Source organism: Nerophis lumbriciformis, linkage group LG06 (genome assembly GCF_033978685.3).
Source record: "Nerophis lumbriciformis linkage group LG06, RoL_Nlum_v2.1, whole genome shotgun sequence".
NCBI lineage: Eukaryota > Metazoa > Chordata > Actinopteri > Syngnathiformes > Syngnathidae > Nerophis > Nerophis lumbriciformis.
Window position 1 is genome coordinate 50,591,492 of NC_084553.2, and position 19,172 is coordinate 50,610,663.

General features: G+C 38.9%; 1 protein-coding gene across 1 annotated transcript in view; it reads right to left on the minus strand.

Moving 5' to 3' along the window:
• Window positions 1-11,377: 11,377 nt before the first annotated feature.
• The window catches only part of slc12a4 (solute carrier family 12 member 4), a 50,198-nt gene continuing 42,403 nt past the window's right edge, over window positions 11,378-19,172 (minus strand). The window contains exons 20-25 of the mRNA XM_061964531.2: window positions 18,359-18,528; window positions 18,142-18,273; window positions 13,821-13,928; window positions 13,557-13,747; window positions 12,264-12,397; window positions 11,378-12,179 (exon numbers count right to left, since the gene is read on the minus strand). Of these exons, the coding sequence (XP_061820515.1) occupies window positions 12,088-12,179; window positions 12,264-12,397; window positions 13,557-13,747; window positions 13,821-13,928; window positions 18,142-18,273; window positions 18,359-18,528 (827 nt within the window). The 3' untranslated portion in view covers window positions 11,378-12,087. The remainder of the gene's footprint in view (window positions 12,180-12,263; window positions 12,398-13,556; window positions 13,748-13,820; window positions 13,929-18,141; window positions 18,274-18,358; window positions 18,529-19,172) is intronic.

Below are 19,172 nucleotides of genomic sequence, written 5' to 3' on the forward strand. Positions count from 1 at the left end.
CAGGGCGCCTAAGACAAACGTTGACAAGTGTTTTTGCAGTATTTTCTAAAGATAGTGTTCTTGTCAGTTTTTTTTTTTGCAGTAGCTTCTCAAAAACAGCAGAGCACTTCTGTCACATAGAGGATCTTTGACTGAAATGTGTGCATTAGGTTCTTAAAAACAGCAGAGCTCTCTAGTCACAATGACGTTGCACAAGTGTTCTGTAGTATTTTCTTAAAAATAACAGACCGCTAGTGTCAAATAGAGAATCTTTGACAGGTGTTTTGCAGTAGGTTCTTAAAAACAGCAGGGCGCCTAAGACAAACTTTGACGAGTGTTTTTCAGTATTTTCTTAAAGACAGAGTGTTCTTGTCAAACCCAAAATATTTGACAAGTTGTTTTTTTTGCAGTAGCTTCTCAAAAACAGCAGAGCACTTCTGTCACATAGAGGATCTTTGACTGAAATGTGTGCATTAGGTTCTTAAAAACAGCAGAGCTCTCCATGACAATGACGTTGCACAAGTGTTCTGTAGTATTTTATTAAAAATACCAGAGCGCTCATGTCAAATAGAGAATCTTTGACAGGTGTTTTTGCAGTAGGTTCTTAAAGACATCAGAGTGCTCCTGTCATATTAATGATGACTTTATTTGTGACAGAGAATGTTGTTGAAATTAAATACAAAAGACTGCAAAGGTCTGACCCGTCTGTCCTCAGCAGACTTAGAAAAAGTGGATCCCTGATAGGGCTGGGCGATATATCGATATACTCGATATATCGTGGGTTTGTCTCTGTGCGATATAGAAAATGACTATATCGTGATATTCGAGTATATGTTCTCACACAGTTGCTTTTAGCTGCTGGCATTACACTACAGGCGTTTCTCCCTCTTTCACAGAGACATAAACAAGCGCACCTTCTTACATACGGCACGCGTGCAACGTCATACGCCCTCCCCGAGTAGAGAGGTAGCTACATGGGTAACATTAGCTGTGATGCTAACGGTGCGTTGCGAGTGGCAATACGAGAGAGAGAAGCTGCGAATATGGTAACAAAATGAAGGAAGAATTAATTCCCAAGAAAAACAGCACAGGGTCCATCGTCTGGCGGTGGTTTGGCTTCAAGCGGGAATATGTTGGACAATTATGCGGCAAAAGCGTTGCTACAAAAAGTAGCACCACTGCTAATGTAGCATCATTTGAAAAGTCACCCGCTAGAGAATGAAGAGTGCTTGAAACTGCATGTCAACATCTCCGTTCGGTGCCACACCCACAAAATGCCGAAGCAACCATTTCCACATCAACACCGTATGAAAAAAAAGTCAACGACAGGAGATGACGTCCGCAGGAACTTATTATGCAGCTCATTTTTATTTGACAGTTATTGAAATATCTTGTGTGACGTCATGCACAAAAGTGCACTTTATTTGTTTTAAACTATTGTAGTGGCGTTCTGTACAAAAAGTACACTTTAATTTAGTGTTGTTTTGATATGTCATCTTAGTGACATCATGCACAAAAGTGCACTAACAGCTTGTTTTAAAATCTCTCTGACAATCTTGCTCTTTCTGTTTTGGAAATGACATGAATGTTTGTGCCACTGCTCAATAACTGTTTAATAAATGCAGTTTTGCTAAATTGACTTAGTTGGGATTTCCCTCTCTGCATGAAAGTTTAAAATGAGCATATATTAATGCAGTATGAACAAGAATGTTTTAATGTAGACACATAGAATCATCAATCAATCAATCTTTATTTATATAGTGTCTCAAAGGGCTGCACAAGCCACAACGACATCCTCGGTACAAAGCCCACATACGGGCAAGGAAAAACTCACCCCAGTGGGACGTCGATGTGAATGACTATGAGAAACCTTGGAGAGGACCGCATATGTGGGTAACCCCCCCCCCTCTAGGGGAGACCGAAAGCAATGGATGTCGAGTGGGTCTGACATAATATTGTGAGAGTCCAGTCCATAGTGGATCCAACATAATAGTAAGAGTCCAGTCCATAGTGGGGCCAGCAGGACACCATCCCGAGCGGAGACGGGTCAGCAGCGTAGAGATGTTCCCAGCCGATGCACAGGCGAGCGGTCCACCCCGGGTCCCGACTCTGGACAGCCAGCACTTCATCCATGGCCACCGGACCTGTGCCCCCCCCCCCTCAAGGAAAAGGGGAGCAGAGGAGAAAAGAAAAGAAACGGCAGATCAACTGGTCTAACAGGGGGGCTATTTAAAGGCTAGAGTATACAAATGAGTTTTAAGATGGGACTTAAATGCTTCTACTGAGGTAGCATCTCTAATTGTTACCGGGAGGGCATTCCATAGTACTGGAGCCCGAATAGAAAACGCTCTATAGCCCGCAGACTTTTTTTGGGCTCTGGGAATCACTAATAAGCCGGAGTTCTTTGAACGCAGATTTCTTACCGGGACATATGGTACAATGCAATCGACAAGATAGGATGGAGCTAGACCGTGTAGTATTTTATACGTAAGTAGTAAAACCTTAAAGTCACTTCTTAAGTGCACAGGAAGCCAGTGCAGGTGAGCCAGTATAGGCCTAATATGATCAAACTTTCTTGTTCTTGTCAAAAGTCTAGCAGCCGCATTTTGTACCAACTGTAATTTTTTAATGCTAGACATAGGGAGACCCGAAAATAATACGTTACAATAGTCGAGACGAGACGTAACGAACGCATGAATAATGATCTCAGCGTCGCTAGTGGATAAAATAGAACGAATTTTAGCGATATTACGGAGATGAAAGAAGGCCGTTTTAGTAACACTCTTAATGTGTGATTCAAACGAGAGAGTTGGGTCGAAGATAATACCCAGATTCTTTACTGATTCGCCTTGTGTAATTGTTTGGTTGTCAAATGTTAAGGTGGTATTATTAAATAAATGTCGGTGTTTAGCAGGACCGATAATCAGCATTTCCGTTTTCTTAGCGTTGAGTTGCAAGAAGTTAGCGGACATCCATTGTTTAATTTCATTAAGACACGCCTCCAGCTGACTACAATCCGGCGTGTTGGTCAGCTTTAGGGGCATGTAGAGTTGGGTGTCATCAGCATAACAATGAAAGCTAACACCGTATTTGCGTATGATGTCGCCTAGCGGCAGCATGTAAATACTAAAGAGTGCAGGGCCAAGAACCGAACCCTGAGGAACTCCGCACGTTACCTATTTGTTTTAAACTATTGTACAAAAAGTGCACTTTAATTTAGTGTTGTTTTGATATGTCATCTTAGTGACATCATGCACAAAAGTGCACTAACAGCTTGTTTGAAAATCTCTCTGACAATCTTGCTCTTTCTGTTTTGGAAATGACATGAATGTTTGTGCCACTGCTCAATAACTGTTTAATAAATACAGTTTTGCTAAATTGACTTAGTTGGGATTTCCCTCTCTGCATGAAAAAAAAAGTCTGCGGGCTGTAGAGCGTTTTCTATTCGGGCTCCAGTACTATGGAATGCCCTCCCGGTAACAGTTAGAGATGCTACCTCAGTAGAAACATTTAAGTCCCATCTCAAAACTCATTTGTATACTCTAGCCTTTGAATAGCCCCCCTTTTCTTAGACCAGTTGATCTGCCGTTTCTTTTCTGTTCTCCTCTGCTCCCCCCTATCCCTTGTGGAAGGGGAGACACACAGATCCGGTGGCCATGGATGGGGTGCTGGCTGTCCGGGGTCGGGACCCGGGGTGGACCGCTCGCCTGTATATCGGTTGGGAACATCTCTGCGCTGCTGACCCGTCTCCGCTCGGGATGGTTTCCTGCTGACCCCACTGTGGACTGGACTCTTACTGTTATGCTGGATCCACTATGGACTGGACTCTCACAATATTATGTTAGACCCACTCGACATCCATTGCATTCGGTCTCCCTAGAGGGGGGGGTTACCCACATATGCGGTCCTCTCCAAGGTTTCTCATAGTCATTCACATCGACGTCCCACTGGGGTGAGTTTTTCCTTGCCCTTATGTGGGATATACCGAGGATGTCGTTGTGGCTTGTGCAGCCCTTTGAGACACTTGTGATTTAGGGCTATATAAATAAACATTGATTGATTGATTGATTGATGAAAGTTTAAAATGAGCATATATTAATGCAGTATGAACAAGAATGTTTTAATGTAGACACATAGAATCATCAAACTGCTGTGATTATATGCATCAAGTGTTCATTCAAGGCCAAGGTAAAATATCGCCATATATATCATGTATCGTGACATGGCCCAAAAATATCGAGATATTAATAAAAGGCCGTATCGCCCAGCCCTAATCCCCGATCAATTTAGTGGAAAAGCCCTGTTCTATTGTTTCCTTTGTAGTGTACACAAGAGGTTAAGAGGACACTTAAGCAGCCACTGAAACGTCTTATTGTGATGTCAACTATCTGCATAAACAAGCAGTTACACCCTGGCCAAGTGTCCGTAAATAAATGCTCTATTAATTATTTTTGTAGGAAGAAAAAAAAAAAGCCTCCATGTTGGATTAATCAGTGCGTCTGAGGGTGTAATTGCAGTGCTGGAATCAGAAGCTGCAAAAGCAGATAAAAATGTGACCACAAGGCTGCCAAGAGAAGACATTACAAGTTTGGGGACCTTAAAAACAAGTGAAAAAGTGCAGTCAGCATTATCCGCATGAAAGCCCTGCTAGGAAATGAAAGCCATTGTTTGACTGGATAAAGTATCCTTTTTCAACTAAGCTTGACTGGAACACAGGAAGAATGTCAGGCTCTCAACCTTAAAGAAAATAAGCAAGAAAAAATTTAAATGAAATAGAAATTAATAACAGGTAACGTTTGATTAATGGAAAATAGTTGTTCCTATCAAATTGAGTGCATTTATTTGCTGGCTGTCAGAAGATGACAACTGTGTGTTGCTGCCCTCTGGTGGAAAGATTAGGTCTAACTCAACTGCAGAGTTAATTTAAATATGATATCATTTGCACACACCTGAATGACTGTACACTTAACAAGTTTAAGGTCTGGTGTCACTCCATTTTAAAAATTGTACACTACAAGAAAAATATTTTAGCTATGTGATTATATTTTGACTTTGCAAAAAAGTACATATATATATATATATATATATATATATATATATATATACACATAATATAAATATACATACACACACATATAAATAAATGGGTTGTACTTGTATAGCGCTTTTCTACCTTCAAGGTACTCAAAGCGCTTTGACACTACTTCCACATTTACCCATTCACACACACATTCACACACTGATGGAGGGAGCTGCCATGCAAGGCCCTAACCAGCACCCATCAGGAGCAAGGGTGAAGTGTCTTGCTCAGGACACAACGGACATGACGAGGTTGGTACTATTTATGTCGATATGTATGTATGTATATATACATATATATATATATATATATATATATATATATATATATATATATATAATAATATATATATATATATTTAATACGTGCACCATGACAGCAACCACCCACCTACCACCACGAAAAGAATACCTACCGGAATCAATAAAAGGCTATCGATGCTGTCATCTAGCAAAGCTGAATTTGACCAAGCAACCCCCCCGTACCAAAAAGCCCTTGATGAAAGCGGATACAATTTCACCCTCACCTATGAACCCACGCCAGGAAACCAGACAAAAAAGAACAGAAAACGAAACGACATCATCTGGTACAACCCCCCATACAGCAAAAACGTCTCAACTAACATTGGACACAAATTCCTCAATCTGATTGACAAACGCTTTCCCAAAGACAGCACCCTAAGAAAAGTATTCAACAAGAACAACATTAAATTGTGCTACAGCTGCATGAACAATGTACGACAAATCATCTCAAACCACAACAAAACAATTGCAAATGAGCCGTCGGCCCCCAGACAGAGCGACTCCAAAACCAACAAAGGCTGTAACTGTCGAAAGAAACCTGATTGCCCTCTCAACGGGGGGTGCTTACAAACATCAGTTGTCTACCAATCTAAGGTAATACGCAAGGACATTAACACATCCGACACATATGTAGGATTAACCGAGGGAGAATTCAAAACCAGATGGAACAATCACAAGGCTTCTTTCAGGAACAAAAACCTGCGAAATACCACAGAACTCAGCAAACACATTTGGGACCTCAAAGACAATAATGTTGAATATTCAATAACATGGCAAATTCTTGCATCCAGCACACCTTACAATAGTGGTAATAAAAGATGCAACCTATGCTTGAAAGAGAAACTGTTTATTATTTACCGTCCAGACCTGTCATCCCTCAACAAGCGCAGCAAAATTGTAACAGCATGCCGCCATAGACGGAAACACCTCCTAGGTAACACATGAGCCAATCACCACGCCCCTACGCCAGCCTGTACCCACCCACTCTGTGCCCTATATAAACCATGGTATGCGAATGCTCCCATTAAAATGTCCTGATGATTGAGGGTACCCCCCCTCATGAAACAGGCCTGTAGAGATGAAATAGTCTTGTGATTTTTTTTCCCACACATACATATATATATATATATATATATATATATATATATACATACAAAATGATTTCACTTTTTATCGGATAAAATGCATTTACAAAACAAATGTAACATTTTGATTACTATTAGTATTTTTGATTGTAGAATATAAAAAAATATATAAAAATAAACTTTATTCATGGCCAGAGGTGGCGTTATGAAAGGTATGGTAAGGTATGAAATACAAATAAATAATTGTAAGTCTTTTCTAATACAATTACATAGTTGGGTTAAAAAATGCCACAGGTAAACTGTGATTGTCAAATTTCTTTGGGTGTACCCCTCAGATTAATATCTAATTTTCCCCAGATCTAAGTAAGAGCATGAGGTCCCTAAGCCTAGATTTCCACTCCAACAAAATCATTATATGAGCTAGTAAGGATGCAAAGGCAATATTATCCTGAAAAGGCTTCTTACTTTTGGGGGAGTTTCGTAATCTTCAAAAATGGCAAATTCCGTGGAAGGCGTCTATTTCAAATTTAGTGCAAGATGTTTAAAATATTACTCCTGTAGGCTTTCAGACGGGGACAGGACCAAAACATGTGTGTCATGTTCACACTTAATGTTGACAATTAAAATTTTGACTACCCCTCGAGTGTCTTTGTTTTGTTTTGATTCATACTTTTCTGTATGTCTGCTTGTGATGAGGAAGGCTGTGCATTGCCACCCACTGTGACTGATCTGTGGCAAAAACATGTATGATCAGGAGAAGGGAGGGGGAAAAGAGGGGTTGGCCTTTTATATATACCAAATTTTCTGGACCATAAGGCGCACCGGATTATAAGGCGCACTGCTAATGAATGGTCTATTTTCGATATTTTTTCATATATAAAGGCGCACCGGATTATAGGGCACATTAAAGGAGTCATCCATCCATCCATCCATCCATCTTCTTTCGCTTATCCGAGGTCGGGTCGCGGGGGCAGCAGCCTAAGCAGGGAAGCCCAGACTTCCCTCTCCCCAGCCACTTCGTCCAGCTCCTCCCGGGGGATCCCGAGGCGTTCCCAGGCCAGCCGGGAGACATAGTCTTCCCAACGTGTCCTGGGTCTTCCTCGTGGCCTCCTACCGGTCGGACATGCCCTAAACACCTCCTTAGGGAGGCGCTCGGGTGGCATCCTGACCAGATGCCCGAACCACCTCATCTGGCTCCTCTCAATGTGGAGGAGCAGCGGCTTTACTTTGAGCTCCCCCCGGATGACAGAGCTTCTCACCCTATCTCTAAGGGAGAGCCCCGCCACCCGGCGGAGGAAACTCATTTCGGCCGCTTGTACTCGTGATCTTGTCCTTTCGGTCATAACCCAAAGCTCATGACCATAGGTGAGGATGGGAACGTAGATCGACCGGTAAATTGAGAGCTTTGCCTTCCGGCTCAGCTCCTTCTTCACCACAACGGATCGATACAGCGTCCGCATTACTGAAGACGCCGCACCGATCCGCCTGTCGATCTCACGATCCACTCTTCCCTCACTCGTGAACAAGACTCCGAGGTACTTGAACTCCTCCACTTGGGGCAAGATCTCCTCCCCAACCCGGAGATGGCACTCCACCCTTTTCCGGGCGAGAACCATGGACTCGGACTTAGAGGTGCTGATTCTCATCCCAGTCGCTTCACACTCAGCTGCGAACCGATCCAGTGAGAGCTGAAGATCCTGGCCAGATGAAGCCATCAGGACCAAATCATCTGCAAAAAGCAGAGACCTAATCCTGCAGCCACCAAACCGGATCCCCTCAACGCCTTGACTGCACCTAGAAATTCTGTCCATAAAAGTTATGAACAGAATCGGTGACAAAGGGCAGCCTTGGCGGAGTCCAACCCTCACCGGAAACGTGTCCGACTTACTGCCGGCAATGCGAACCAAGCTCTGACACTGATCATACAGGGAGCGGACCGCCACAATCAGACAGTCCGAAACCCCATACTCTCTGAGCACTCCCCACAGGACTTCCCGAGGGACACGGTCGAATGCCTTCTCCAAGTCCACAAAGCACATGTAGACTGGTTGGGCAAACTCCCATGCACCCTCAAGGACCCTGCCGAGAGTATAGAGCTGGAGTCATATTTTTATTTATTTTTTCTAAATTGAAAACACTTCTTTGTGGTCTACATAACATGTAATGATGGTTCTTTGGTCAAAATGTTGCATGGATTATGTTTTACAGATCATCTTCAAGCCCCTTTCTGACAGTCACTTCCGGATGCGCCGTTTTGTGGGCGGTCTTATTTACGTGGCTCACCTTTGGAAGCGTTTTCTCCCCGTCATCTTTGTTGTAGCGGTGTAGCGTGCAAGGACAGGGGTGGAAGAAGTGTCAAAAGATGGAGCTAACTGTTTTAATGACATTCAGACTTTACTTAAATCAATAACAGAGCAGCTTCTCCTCATCTGGAAACAACAACACCGGAAATGTGTCCCGTGAAAAACCGTTTGACCGGAACTCTAATAACTAAATAATGTAAACTCACTACACCGGTATGTTTTTAGCGCTTTCATGGTGAGTTTACTGACAGATATAAGTAAGAACGTTACACTACTTTATATTAGAAATGGCAACAGCGGTGAATGAATGTCCCATAACAAGAAGATAGAGAAAAAGAACAACCTTATCGACTACGTTGTCGGCACAGACTACAAAGGCGGACGCGCACAATTTTTCAGGATTTATGCAGATCCCAAATACAGATCGGCAGGTACCAGAAGGTAAGAAAAGTATTTTTTGCATAATATTGGAAATCAAAACGCCAGATAATATGTCTTACCTTATACACACACCATAATAATACTCGTATGTTGAAGCACAGTAAAATCCATCAAGTGGTGCGGCTTCACAGCTTATCAAAGTCGTACTAAAACATGTTGATAGATTTTTGAGCGCCGTGTGTAATGTTCTATATTTTCAATGGAACATATAAAATGTTGGCCTTGTTTACTTGAGCCACATTGCCATCATACCTTCAGTCTACACATATCTCTTATGTTTGCCTGCCATCTACTGGTTAAACTTATTATTACACCATGTACCAAATAAAATTGCTTCGAGGTGGGTAAGCAAAACCAGAATTATTTCGTACATTAGGCGCACCGGGTTAGTCGAGTTTTGAGGGGGAAAACATATTTTTAGTGCGCTTATAGTCCGTAAAATACGATGTATTTTTTTTTTTGGTGGGGGTAGAATTAATTGTCTGTTTCTAATTGCCTGTATTATTGTTTTCCCTTATCAAAAAAAAAAAATAAACATACAAATAAATAAATGCCAAAGGTATCAACCTTGATACTAGGGATGTCCGATAATGGCTTTTTGCCGATATCCTATATTCCGATATTGTCCAACTCTTTCATTACCGATACCGATATCAACCGATACATGCAGTGGTGGAATTAACACATTATTATGCCTAATTAGGACAACCAGGTATAGTGAAGATAAGGTACTTTTTTTTTTTAATTAATAAAATAAGATCAATAAATTAAAAACATTTTCTTGAATAAAAAAGAAAGTAAAACAATATAAAAACAGTTACATAGAAACTAGTAATTAATGAAATTTAGTAAAATTAACTGTTAAAGGTTAGTACTATTAGTGGACCAGGAGCACGCACAATCATGTGTGCTTACGGACTGTATCCCTTGCAGACTGTATTGATATATATTGATATATAATGTATGAACCAGAATATTAATAACAGAAATAAACAACCCTTTTGTGTGAATGAGTGTAAATGGGGGAGGGAGGTTTTTTGGGTTGGTGCACTAATTGTAAGTGTATCTTGTGTTTTTTATGTTGATTTAATAAAAAACAAAAATAATTAAAAAACAAAACAAACAAAAAAACGATATTATCGGACATCCCTACTTGATACATATACAAGCAAAGTATGTGCAGGCACTTTTGGAGGAAAATAGACTACATAGAAACCTGGTGCTAGTGCCACTTTGGGACAAATAATAAAAAAAATGTTCAATAACAATGTGCCAGATTCATAAAAATGCACCTCAATAGCCCTTTTACACAATATCACTTGCACATATTGTCTGGAGAGCTATTCGCACATTACACATTTTGCTTGAAGTGCACCATGGCTTCTTGCCTTTGAGATTGTTTTTTATTCTTTATATTACTATAATGAAGTCAAACAGCTGGGCACATTTGCAATGTAAACAGACATTAGTTGTGCTCTACTGGTACACTAGTCACAAAAGGTAGCAATATTCAGGAAGAAACTAGAATGCACTATAACCTTTATGTGTGAACATAATTTGGCCTTTTGAATGCACATAGTACTTTCTTCACAACGTGCTATTCTCCAAGTATGTGATCCACACTAAGAATTATATTATATTAGAAACAATTTAATGACATCATTTATTGCTATACTTTAGATATATGTGATTGTTAAGCCATGATAGGAGATTCTAGTAATCCAATTTGCATCATATTAACGAGTTGCCGATTGTGAAAGCGATGTATACAGAATTAGACCTTTTAAAGCATCAGTTCTGGCATAAACGCTCAATAGTTGACAAAATATAGAAAGTTGTTGTTGCAATAGTTGTGCAGAAAAACAAACTTTTAACAGCAGTTAGCTTATGAATGCTAACAGTGTGACAAAAGTCGTCAAACGAACACAAACATTCGCGAAAAATGTCGTCAACTTACCGGACTTGAAGATAAAGTATACATTTTACTTTTGTGTGGAAAACGTCAGAATATTCCTTGCTTTAGCTCCAATTTGGCAGCAACTCCACAATTAGCCTGCGTAGCCATCATTAAGCATCGGTCATAGGTCACCACCCATTTCCGGTCACCTGACATCTTTGGCAAACACAATTAAGTTGTACAAACAATTAAAATGTTTTTTAAAATTTTTTTTATAAAATAATTTATTGAAAGGACTCAAGTCATCATTTCACACATCACAAATATTGAAAAAATAAAATAAAACTAAAGCTACATTATTCTAAAAAATAAAAAAATACAGCTTTATTTATTTATTTTAAAATTTTCTATTTTTGAACTACCCAAACTTATTCAAAACATTTAAATAAGCTACACAATGGTTGATTTAAAATGACACTGTTACAAGCTAAAAAAAAAAACTGCTTTGGAAATTCAAAAATATGTATGTACAAAAATGTAAAATGTACTTAAAAACGAAATCAAAACTAGCTGTTGAGTAGAATCCCCTTCTAGTTTGTTGTCGGTATTCCCTCCTGAGTAAAAAACACTATTTTCTTTCAATAACAGAGCGAGACAGTGGTTCCCTACACTTTTTTTGCTCATATTAACAGAAAAAATATGTGCAAATACTTAAAAAAACAAATAAACTCTAATGTCTTGCATGCACATTTATTAAACTTACGTAATGTAAGGCTAAAGGGCAAATGTGAAAAGTGACGAATAATAAATAAATAAATAATATAGTCCCATATCCGCGTTACAATTTTACCAAAACAATTCCTCCTGGTCTTCCTCTAATTATTAATCCTGTATCTGACTAACACTTAAGTCAAGTATATAACATTTTTTATCTAAAAATACTTTAAATGCTTTGAAACATTTGGATATTAGAGCAGGTGGAATGTGTAGTAACGTTTGGTCATGAGTAGATGGTGATGACCTCCCGACCTCCTCCTCGGACTAGCAGCACTCGCTCCAAACCTTCCGTCAAAACCTCCAGAAACTCCATATCTGGGGGAGGAAAGGGTGAAGGAATAAAAACCGAACACAGATACGAGCCTGTGTGTTGTCATTCTGAATTTGAAAAAAGGATACAGTTCTCGTCTCCCCCTGTGTCGCGAGGCGGCCCCGGCATGTTAAGAAGCACCAGGCGGGCGTCGTGGGACCGGTTTACTATCACCTCGTTCAGTTTGACGGCCGTGTGCATCCGCCGCACGTTGGACTGGTCCCTGTAGAACAGTACACAGAAGCATTGACACATATGTATATGGATATGACCTTTAAACCCGGCTAACATAACCATCTTGTATGCCGACCAGCAGTTATAATAAAATATGTTGATAGGTATTTGCTGATAGATATTAATGTACTGGATGTCATCATTATAAATATAATGATACTATTTTTAATGATTTAAAAAAGACAGGTAAAAAAAATGTTTTAATTTAATTTGACATTTTAATATTTGTAAAATATCTGATAAATAACTGTGTTTACTCATCTGTGCATAAATATAATAATAAATATAATCACATTTATGTACAAAAAACATTATAAATAAATAAATTAATTACTAAATTTAGATGAATGTTTTAAAGAAACATTTAGGCAAAGACTTTTTATAAATTTAAATATTTATAAAATTAAAACATAAGATCCATTAAGTCATCATGTTTACTGGCCTGTGTATAAATAGAATTATAAATATGATGAGTTTTTATACATAAAATACAAAATAAATAATTAAATGACTGGACATGTTCCAGATATGAGCAAATGAATTATTTAAAAACATTATTTAGGAAAAAAATATTTGTATTTATAAAACACTTTAATACTTATAAAATATCTATTCAAATGTGTTTACTTGTCTCTGTATAAATATAATTGTAAATTTAATGTCATTTTATGCATAGAAAAAACGTAACAAATAATTAAATAAGTGCACATTTCCGGTGTATAAAAAGGTTTTAAAAAAGTTATTTAGGTAAAAAAATAAAATTGGATGTGCCATTTTAATATTTATCTAATATTTATTAAATTATTGTGTTTTCTTTTTTCTGTATGAATATAATTATAGAAACAATGGCTTTTTTTGTAATCGAAACATAATTGGATAGTTTTAAATTATAGTACTTTATTAATATTTTTTTAAATGTATTAATTGAATTGTATTTTCTGTTGTTAAAATGGACCCTAAACATTAAACATAAAATATTACAATATCATTTTAATGATTTTTTCTTTAAATGAGTGATATTTACATTTAAGTAAAAAGTCTAAAATGCCAAAAAAAAAATAATGTGTTTATTGATCTGACAGCGATAAAGTATTTGGTTCTTCCTTAAACCCAGGATTATGTCAGGGGGGTCACATGACTGAACTCACGGTTTGAGGCTTGTGAGTTCTCTGAAGTTTTCGGGCGCATTGTTTCGGTTACGCCTCTCGGCCTCGCACTTCTCTTTGGTCCACGTCATATGGACCTTCTCGGGCAGAGGAGACTCCAACGTATCCTCCTCCTCGTCCGAGTACAGACTTCCCATTCGCACCAGCGAGTGTCTGTCCTTCACCAGCTGGGCCTGCGAAGCACATTACAGCTCACAATCAAATCGACAGGATTCATCATCTCCACCTCATGTTCTTGTGCGTTACCTCTCGCTGCCTCTCTGCACTTGACAGCCTCATCTGCCTCAGCATCTGAGACCTCTGCTCCATCATGAGCGTGCGCTCGTACGTGTACGCCGAGATGTCACTGTCATGCTGCAACGCAAAAAACACATGAAAGCATGGCTCTGAAGTTACACAGACCACAGTTGAAAGGATTAAGCTTTTTTATAGTTTGTTTTTCACATTCATTCCAAGAGAAGATTTTAAAAAATGGTATTGGATCTCAATGGTGAAGTGTAGTATGTAAAATACTCCATTAATCTGAAGTTGAGGGTACATACAATATCTTAAGGATACATAAAATAAGTTACATTAAATATCTTAAGGATATATTTTATTCATATGAATTACATTTGATGAAATAATGAGTGTTTATTTTATTTATTAATTGTATTTTATTTTATTTTGAATGTGCATGGATGTAATTATATACAGTTTGTATTCTGTATTTACTATATTAACTAAACATACTAACTACTATAATATATATTATAATGTATACTAAATTAATTTGGTTGAATAAGGTATTTAATTATCATCATTTTGCATGGGTGAAGAAAAAAAATCTAGTGTACTGGATTATATTTGGATGCAGATTTAGATCAAAAACATACACAGTTGTACCACAATTTAAGAGTTCTTTGAGATAAGAGCATACATTTGTTGTGCTTTAATTTAAACTAACATAAATGTGATGTTAGTTGGTGTAGAAAATGTCATTGTGAACCCCGTAAAATGCGCCCAAAATAATCTGGTCTTAATCCCTAGCATTAGTTTACAGCTAGAGATGGACATAACTTTGTTTTTCCAACCCCGGAAAAGAAGAAAGTGAGTGTGAAGGACAGTGCTGAGAAGGAGGGGGTAATATTCATTGAATTAAAAAAAGAAATCATAAAACATGACAGAGCATGTCGTTGGCTTGGTGAGAGTTTCGCTGCTACTCTGCACCATACTGGAGCAGAATGAGTCTGCAGCACCTGTCAGGGATGTTTGGATAATATCTAAACGGCAGACATTTATCCATGAAAATATGGAAAAGCTGCTGATGACGTGTTTGACGGAGAAGCAGCTAGAAGCAGATACTACAGAAGTCCGCTCACCAATTAAATGTTTTTTTTTAATGTTGTACATTATGATTAAATTACTTTATAATACTTTTTATGAGGCATACATGTAGGGTTGTCCCAATACCAACATTTTTGCACCGGTATTTGTACGAAAATGTATTTAGATACTTTTCAGTACTTTTTTAAATAAAGGGGACCACAAAAATGGCATTATTGGCTTTATTCTAACAAAAAAATCTAATGGTACATTAAACATATGCAATCGAAGAACAATTTTGGCCTTAAATAAAATAGTGAACATACAAGACAACTTGTCTTTTAGTAGTAAGTAAGCAAACAAAGGCTCCTAATTTAGCTGCTGACGTATGCAGTAACATATTGTGTCATTTTCCATTCTATTATTTTGTCAAAATTATGAAGGACAAGCGGTAAAAATTGATTATTATTCCACTTGCTCATTTACTGTTAATACCTGGTTATTTTCTTGTATAGCACTTTTCTCCCTTCAAGGTACTCAAAGCGCTTTGACACTATTTCCACATTCACCCATTCACACACACATTCACACACTGATAGCGGGAGCTGACATGCAAGGCCCTAACCACGACCCATCAGGAGCAAGGGTGAAGTGTCTTGCTCAAGGACACAACGTACGTGACTAGGATGGCGGAAGCCGGGGATCGAACCAGGAACCCCCCAGGTTATTGGCACGGCAGATTTACGAACCAAGCCTTCATGATCTCGCATGACAGTTTGGACTTTGGTAGTTATTTTCCAACATTCAATTTAATTTCCTGTGCTGGGGCTTCTACTTTCTTGTCTTAGTGTAGTAGTTCCTGCTTAGTTCCTACAGGGTTTGCTGCAGCTCCATTTTCTGTTCTGTCATCAATTGGTAATTAAGCCTAATTAAGTTCCTTCCGGTTTCCCTGTGGTGCTTTGGATTATTGTACTGTGTCACTGGTTGCCTTTGAGCAGCATGCCTTGCTGCCGCTGCGCAATCTGCACGAGCCTGCGGTTTTACCTGCACGCCGACGTCTATCTCTGCATCCTGGGGTCACGACAAACTCAACCATGCACAAACGTGACCACAGAACTAGTTACCCAGCAGGCACAATACATTAAAACAATGTTGAGAACGTGTTGAGTTAGGTCCTGACATTGAGCAACTGGAACACATTGAAACAACATGCTTTTTGACGACGTTTAATCAATGTTGGGTTCTGATGTTGATTTGACCATTGAATTTTGGTATTTCCTAAACAATTTTCTACAAAGTTGAAACAACATGCTTTTTGACGACGTTTATTCAAGGTCAGGTTGTGACGCTGATTTGAACATCGAAATTTAGGTGGTAAGTTGCGCCTTATTGTCCACACTATAATGACTATAAGGCGCACTTAAAATCTTTTTTTTTTCTCAAAACTCGACAGTGCGCCTTATAACCCGGTGAGCCTAATGTACGGAATAATTCTAGTTTTGTTTACCGACCTTGAAGCTATTTTATTTGGTATATGGTATAATAATAAGTGTGACCAGTAGATGGCAGTCAAACATAAGAGGTATGTGTAGACTGCACTATGATGGCAATATGACTCAAGTAAACAACATCAACATTTTATATATTCCATTGAAAATATAGAACATTAAACACGGCGCTGAAAAAAACGGCATAATGTTTTAGTACGACTTTGGTAAGCTATGAAGCCGCACCGCTTGATGGATTGTCGGCGCATTAAACATACGAGGTGTGTGTATAAGGTAAGACATATTATCTGGCGTTTTCTTTCGCAATATTATACAAAATAAACTTTTCTTCCCCTCTGGTACCTGCTGATGTGTATTTGAGATCTGCATGAATCCTGAAAAATTGCACGCATCCGCCTTTGTAGTCCGTGACGACGTCGTAGTCAATAAGCTTCTTCTTTTTCTCTGTCTTCTTGTTATGGGACATTCATCCTCCACTGTTGCCATTTCTAATATAAAGTAGTGTAAAGTTCTCACTTATATCTGTCAGTAAACTTGCCATGAAAGCGCTAAAACATACCGGTGTAGTGAGTTTACATTATTCACCCAAGTAACTTTAGTTATTAGAGAGTTCCAGTCGGACGGTTTTTCACGGCACACATTTCCGGCTTTGTTGTTGTTTCCGGATGAGGAGATGCTGCTCCGTTATTGATTTAAGTAAAGTCTGAATGTCATTAAAACAGTTAGCTCCATATTTTGACGCCTTCTTCCACTACCAAAGATGACGGGGAGAAGACGCTGCCGAAGGTGAGCCACGTAAATAAGATCGCCTACAAAACGGCGCATGCTGAAGCGACTGTCAGAAAGCGGCTTGAAGATGATCTGTAAAACGTAATCTATGCAACATTTTGACCAAAGAACCGCCATTACATGTTATGTAGACCACAAGGAAGTGTTTTCAATTTAGAAAAAAATAATAATAATATATGACTCCTTTAATGCGCCCTATAATCCGGTGCGCCATATGTATGAAAAAAGATCAAAAATAGACCATTCATCGGCAGTGCACCTTATAATCCGGTGCACCCTACGGTCCGGAAAATACGGTATGTTAAATGGATCCTCGATTTATGAACTTTAATTGGTTTTTGATTTCACAAACTTTTCTTGAATAGAAAAGTTTGTATATTGAAGCACATTTCGCCGTAAAAAAAAATGTAAACATGAATATTTGACAAAAGTTCATATTTTAGTAGAAAATTGTACACTTTAAACGCAGTCTAAAGAGATTTTATAGTACTGTATATCAAAAACATGACAGGGGTGAGATGGATCAACTTTCCATTAAATAACAAAGTCAAAACAACAAGCTAAACTGTCCTCCTTTTCAGCCGCCCTGCCGACACACACACACACGCTGTCACTACACCTGAGGTGCACTCACAGTTTGAAATCACAAAAGTCCTTAACTCTACCAGCCAGGTCGTTACAATGATTATAAATACAAAATAATGCGCCCTATAATCCGGTGCGCCTTATATATGAAAAAAGATTGAAAATAGACCATTCTTCGGCTGTGCGCCCTATGGTCCGGAAAATACGGTATATTGCAACGTTGTTTCAAAGTCAGTTTTAAAAAAAATGTGTATATAATGTTGTATTATTATCTTGTGCCTGCTGAGTAGGCTCGTAAATTGAGGTACTACCATATTACAAAAAACATATTTTCTCCCCTGTTGTGTTTCTCTATGAAGTTAGTTGAAATCATCTCTTACCATCTCCACCACTTCCACTTCGGCCTCAATTCTCAGCTGGTAGAGGAACGTGGCTAAGTCCTTCTTCATCTGGATGCTGTTATCGTCCATCTGGGCTACGGTGAAAATACGCATGTTGCACTTTCTCCACACCTAGAAAGCAAATCAAACCAAAAATGAAGACCCATGATCCAAGTTGGTATATTTGCACGATAACAGGAGTTTTTTTTGTATCTACTTTGTGTTGCTTGAGCAGGAAGGGCAGCAGCATGAGCATCCCCCCATCATGGACGATCCACCACACGTCGATGTTGCCGTCGCTGAAGCGCTCGTGGTTGCTCGGGTAAAACAACACGTTTTTAGGGACCATTAGTGCCAGGTGGGCCGCGGTGGTGCAACGAACCGTGTCTGAGTGCAGAAGACAACATCATTTTGTTGATACATTCAAATACTGTATGTGACCACATTTTTCTCTCATAAATCACAATCTTATAGTCGTGGTCCAAAGGCCTGCAGAAAATAAAGTGTCTCAAAGTGTGTTACCAACAGAGGAGGAGCTACGATGCTAATTTCAAGATAATGGTGAGCAATTAAACAGAGTTTGTCCAACTAGGGCTGCACAATTCTCGTATTATCCAGGCTGTAGGCTTTTAACCATGCGGCTTATAAAACGGTACGGCTAATTTATGGATTTTTCTTTGCTAACGGCCATAATATTTTGTATTCAACGAATAGTTTTCATATTACTTCAACACAGACACTGAGGTGTGTTATTGTTAGTGCTATAGTGCCATCTTTTGGACGAGTTTGCTCAATGCAGGTGCTGCAGGTTGAAATGTACTTCCTGTTTCATGCCCTAGAACCAGAGGTAAAACCGTCCATAGCGTTTCTGCTCGCAAAGATTCTTCATTCATCACTCCAAGCAACATTGGTAAGTTTTACAATTTAACTAAAACAATTCATACTTACTAAACCGTATGGCTGTAAGCAGGGGCGCTGCTAGGGATTTTGGGCCCCATGAAAATAATCTTTACAGGGCCCCCAACACAGTA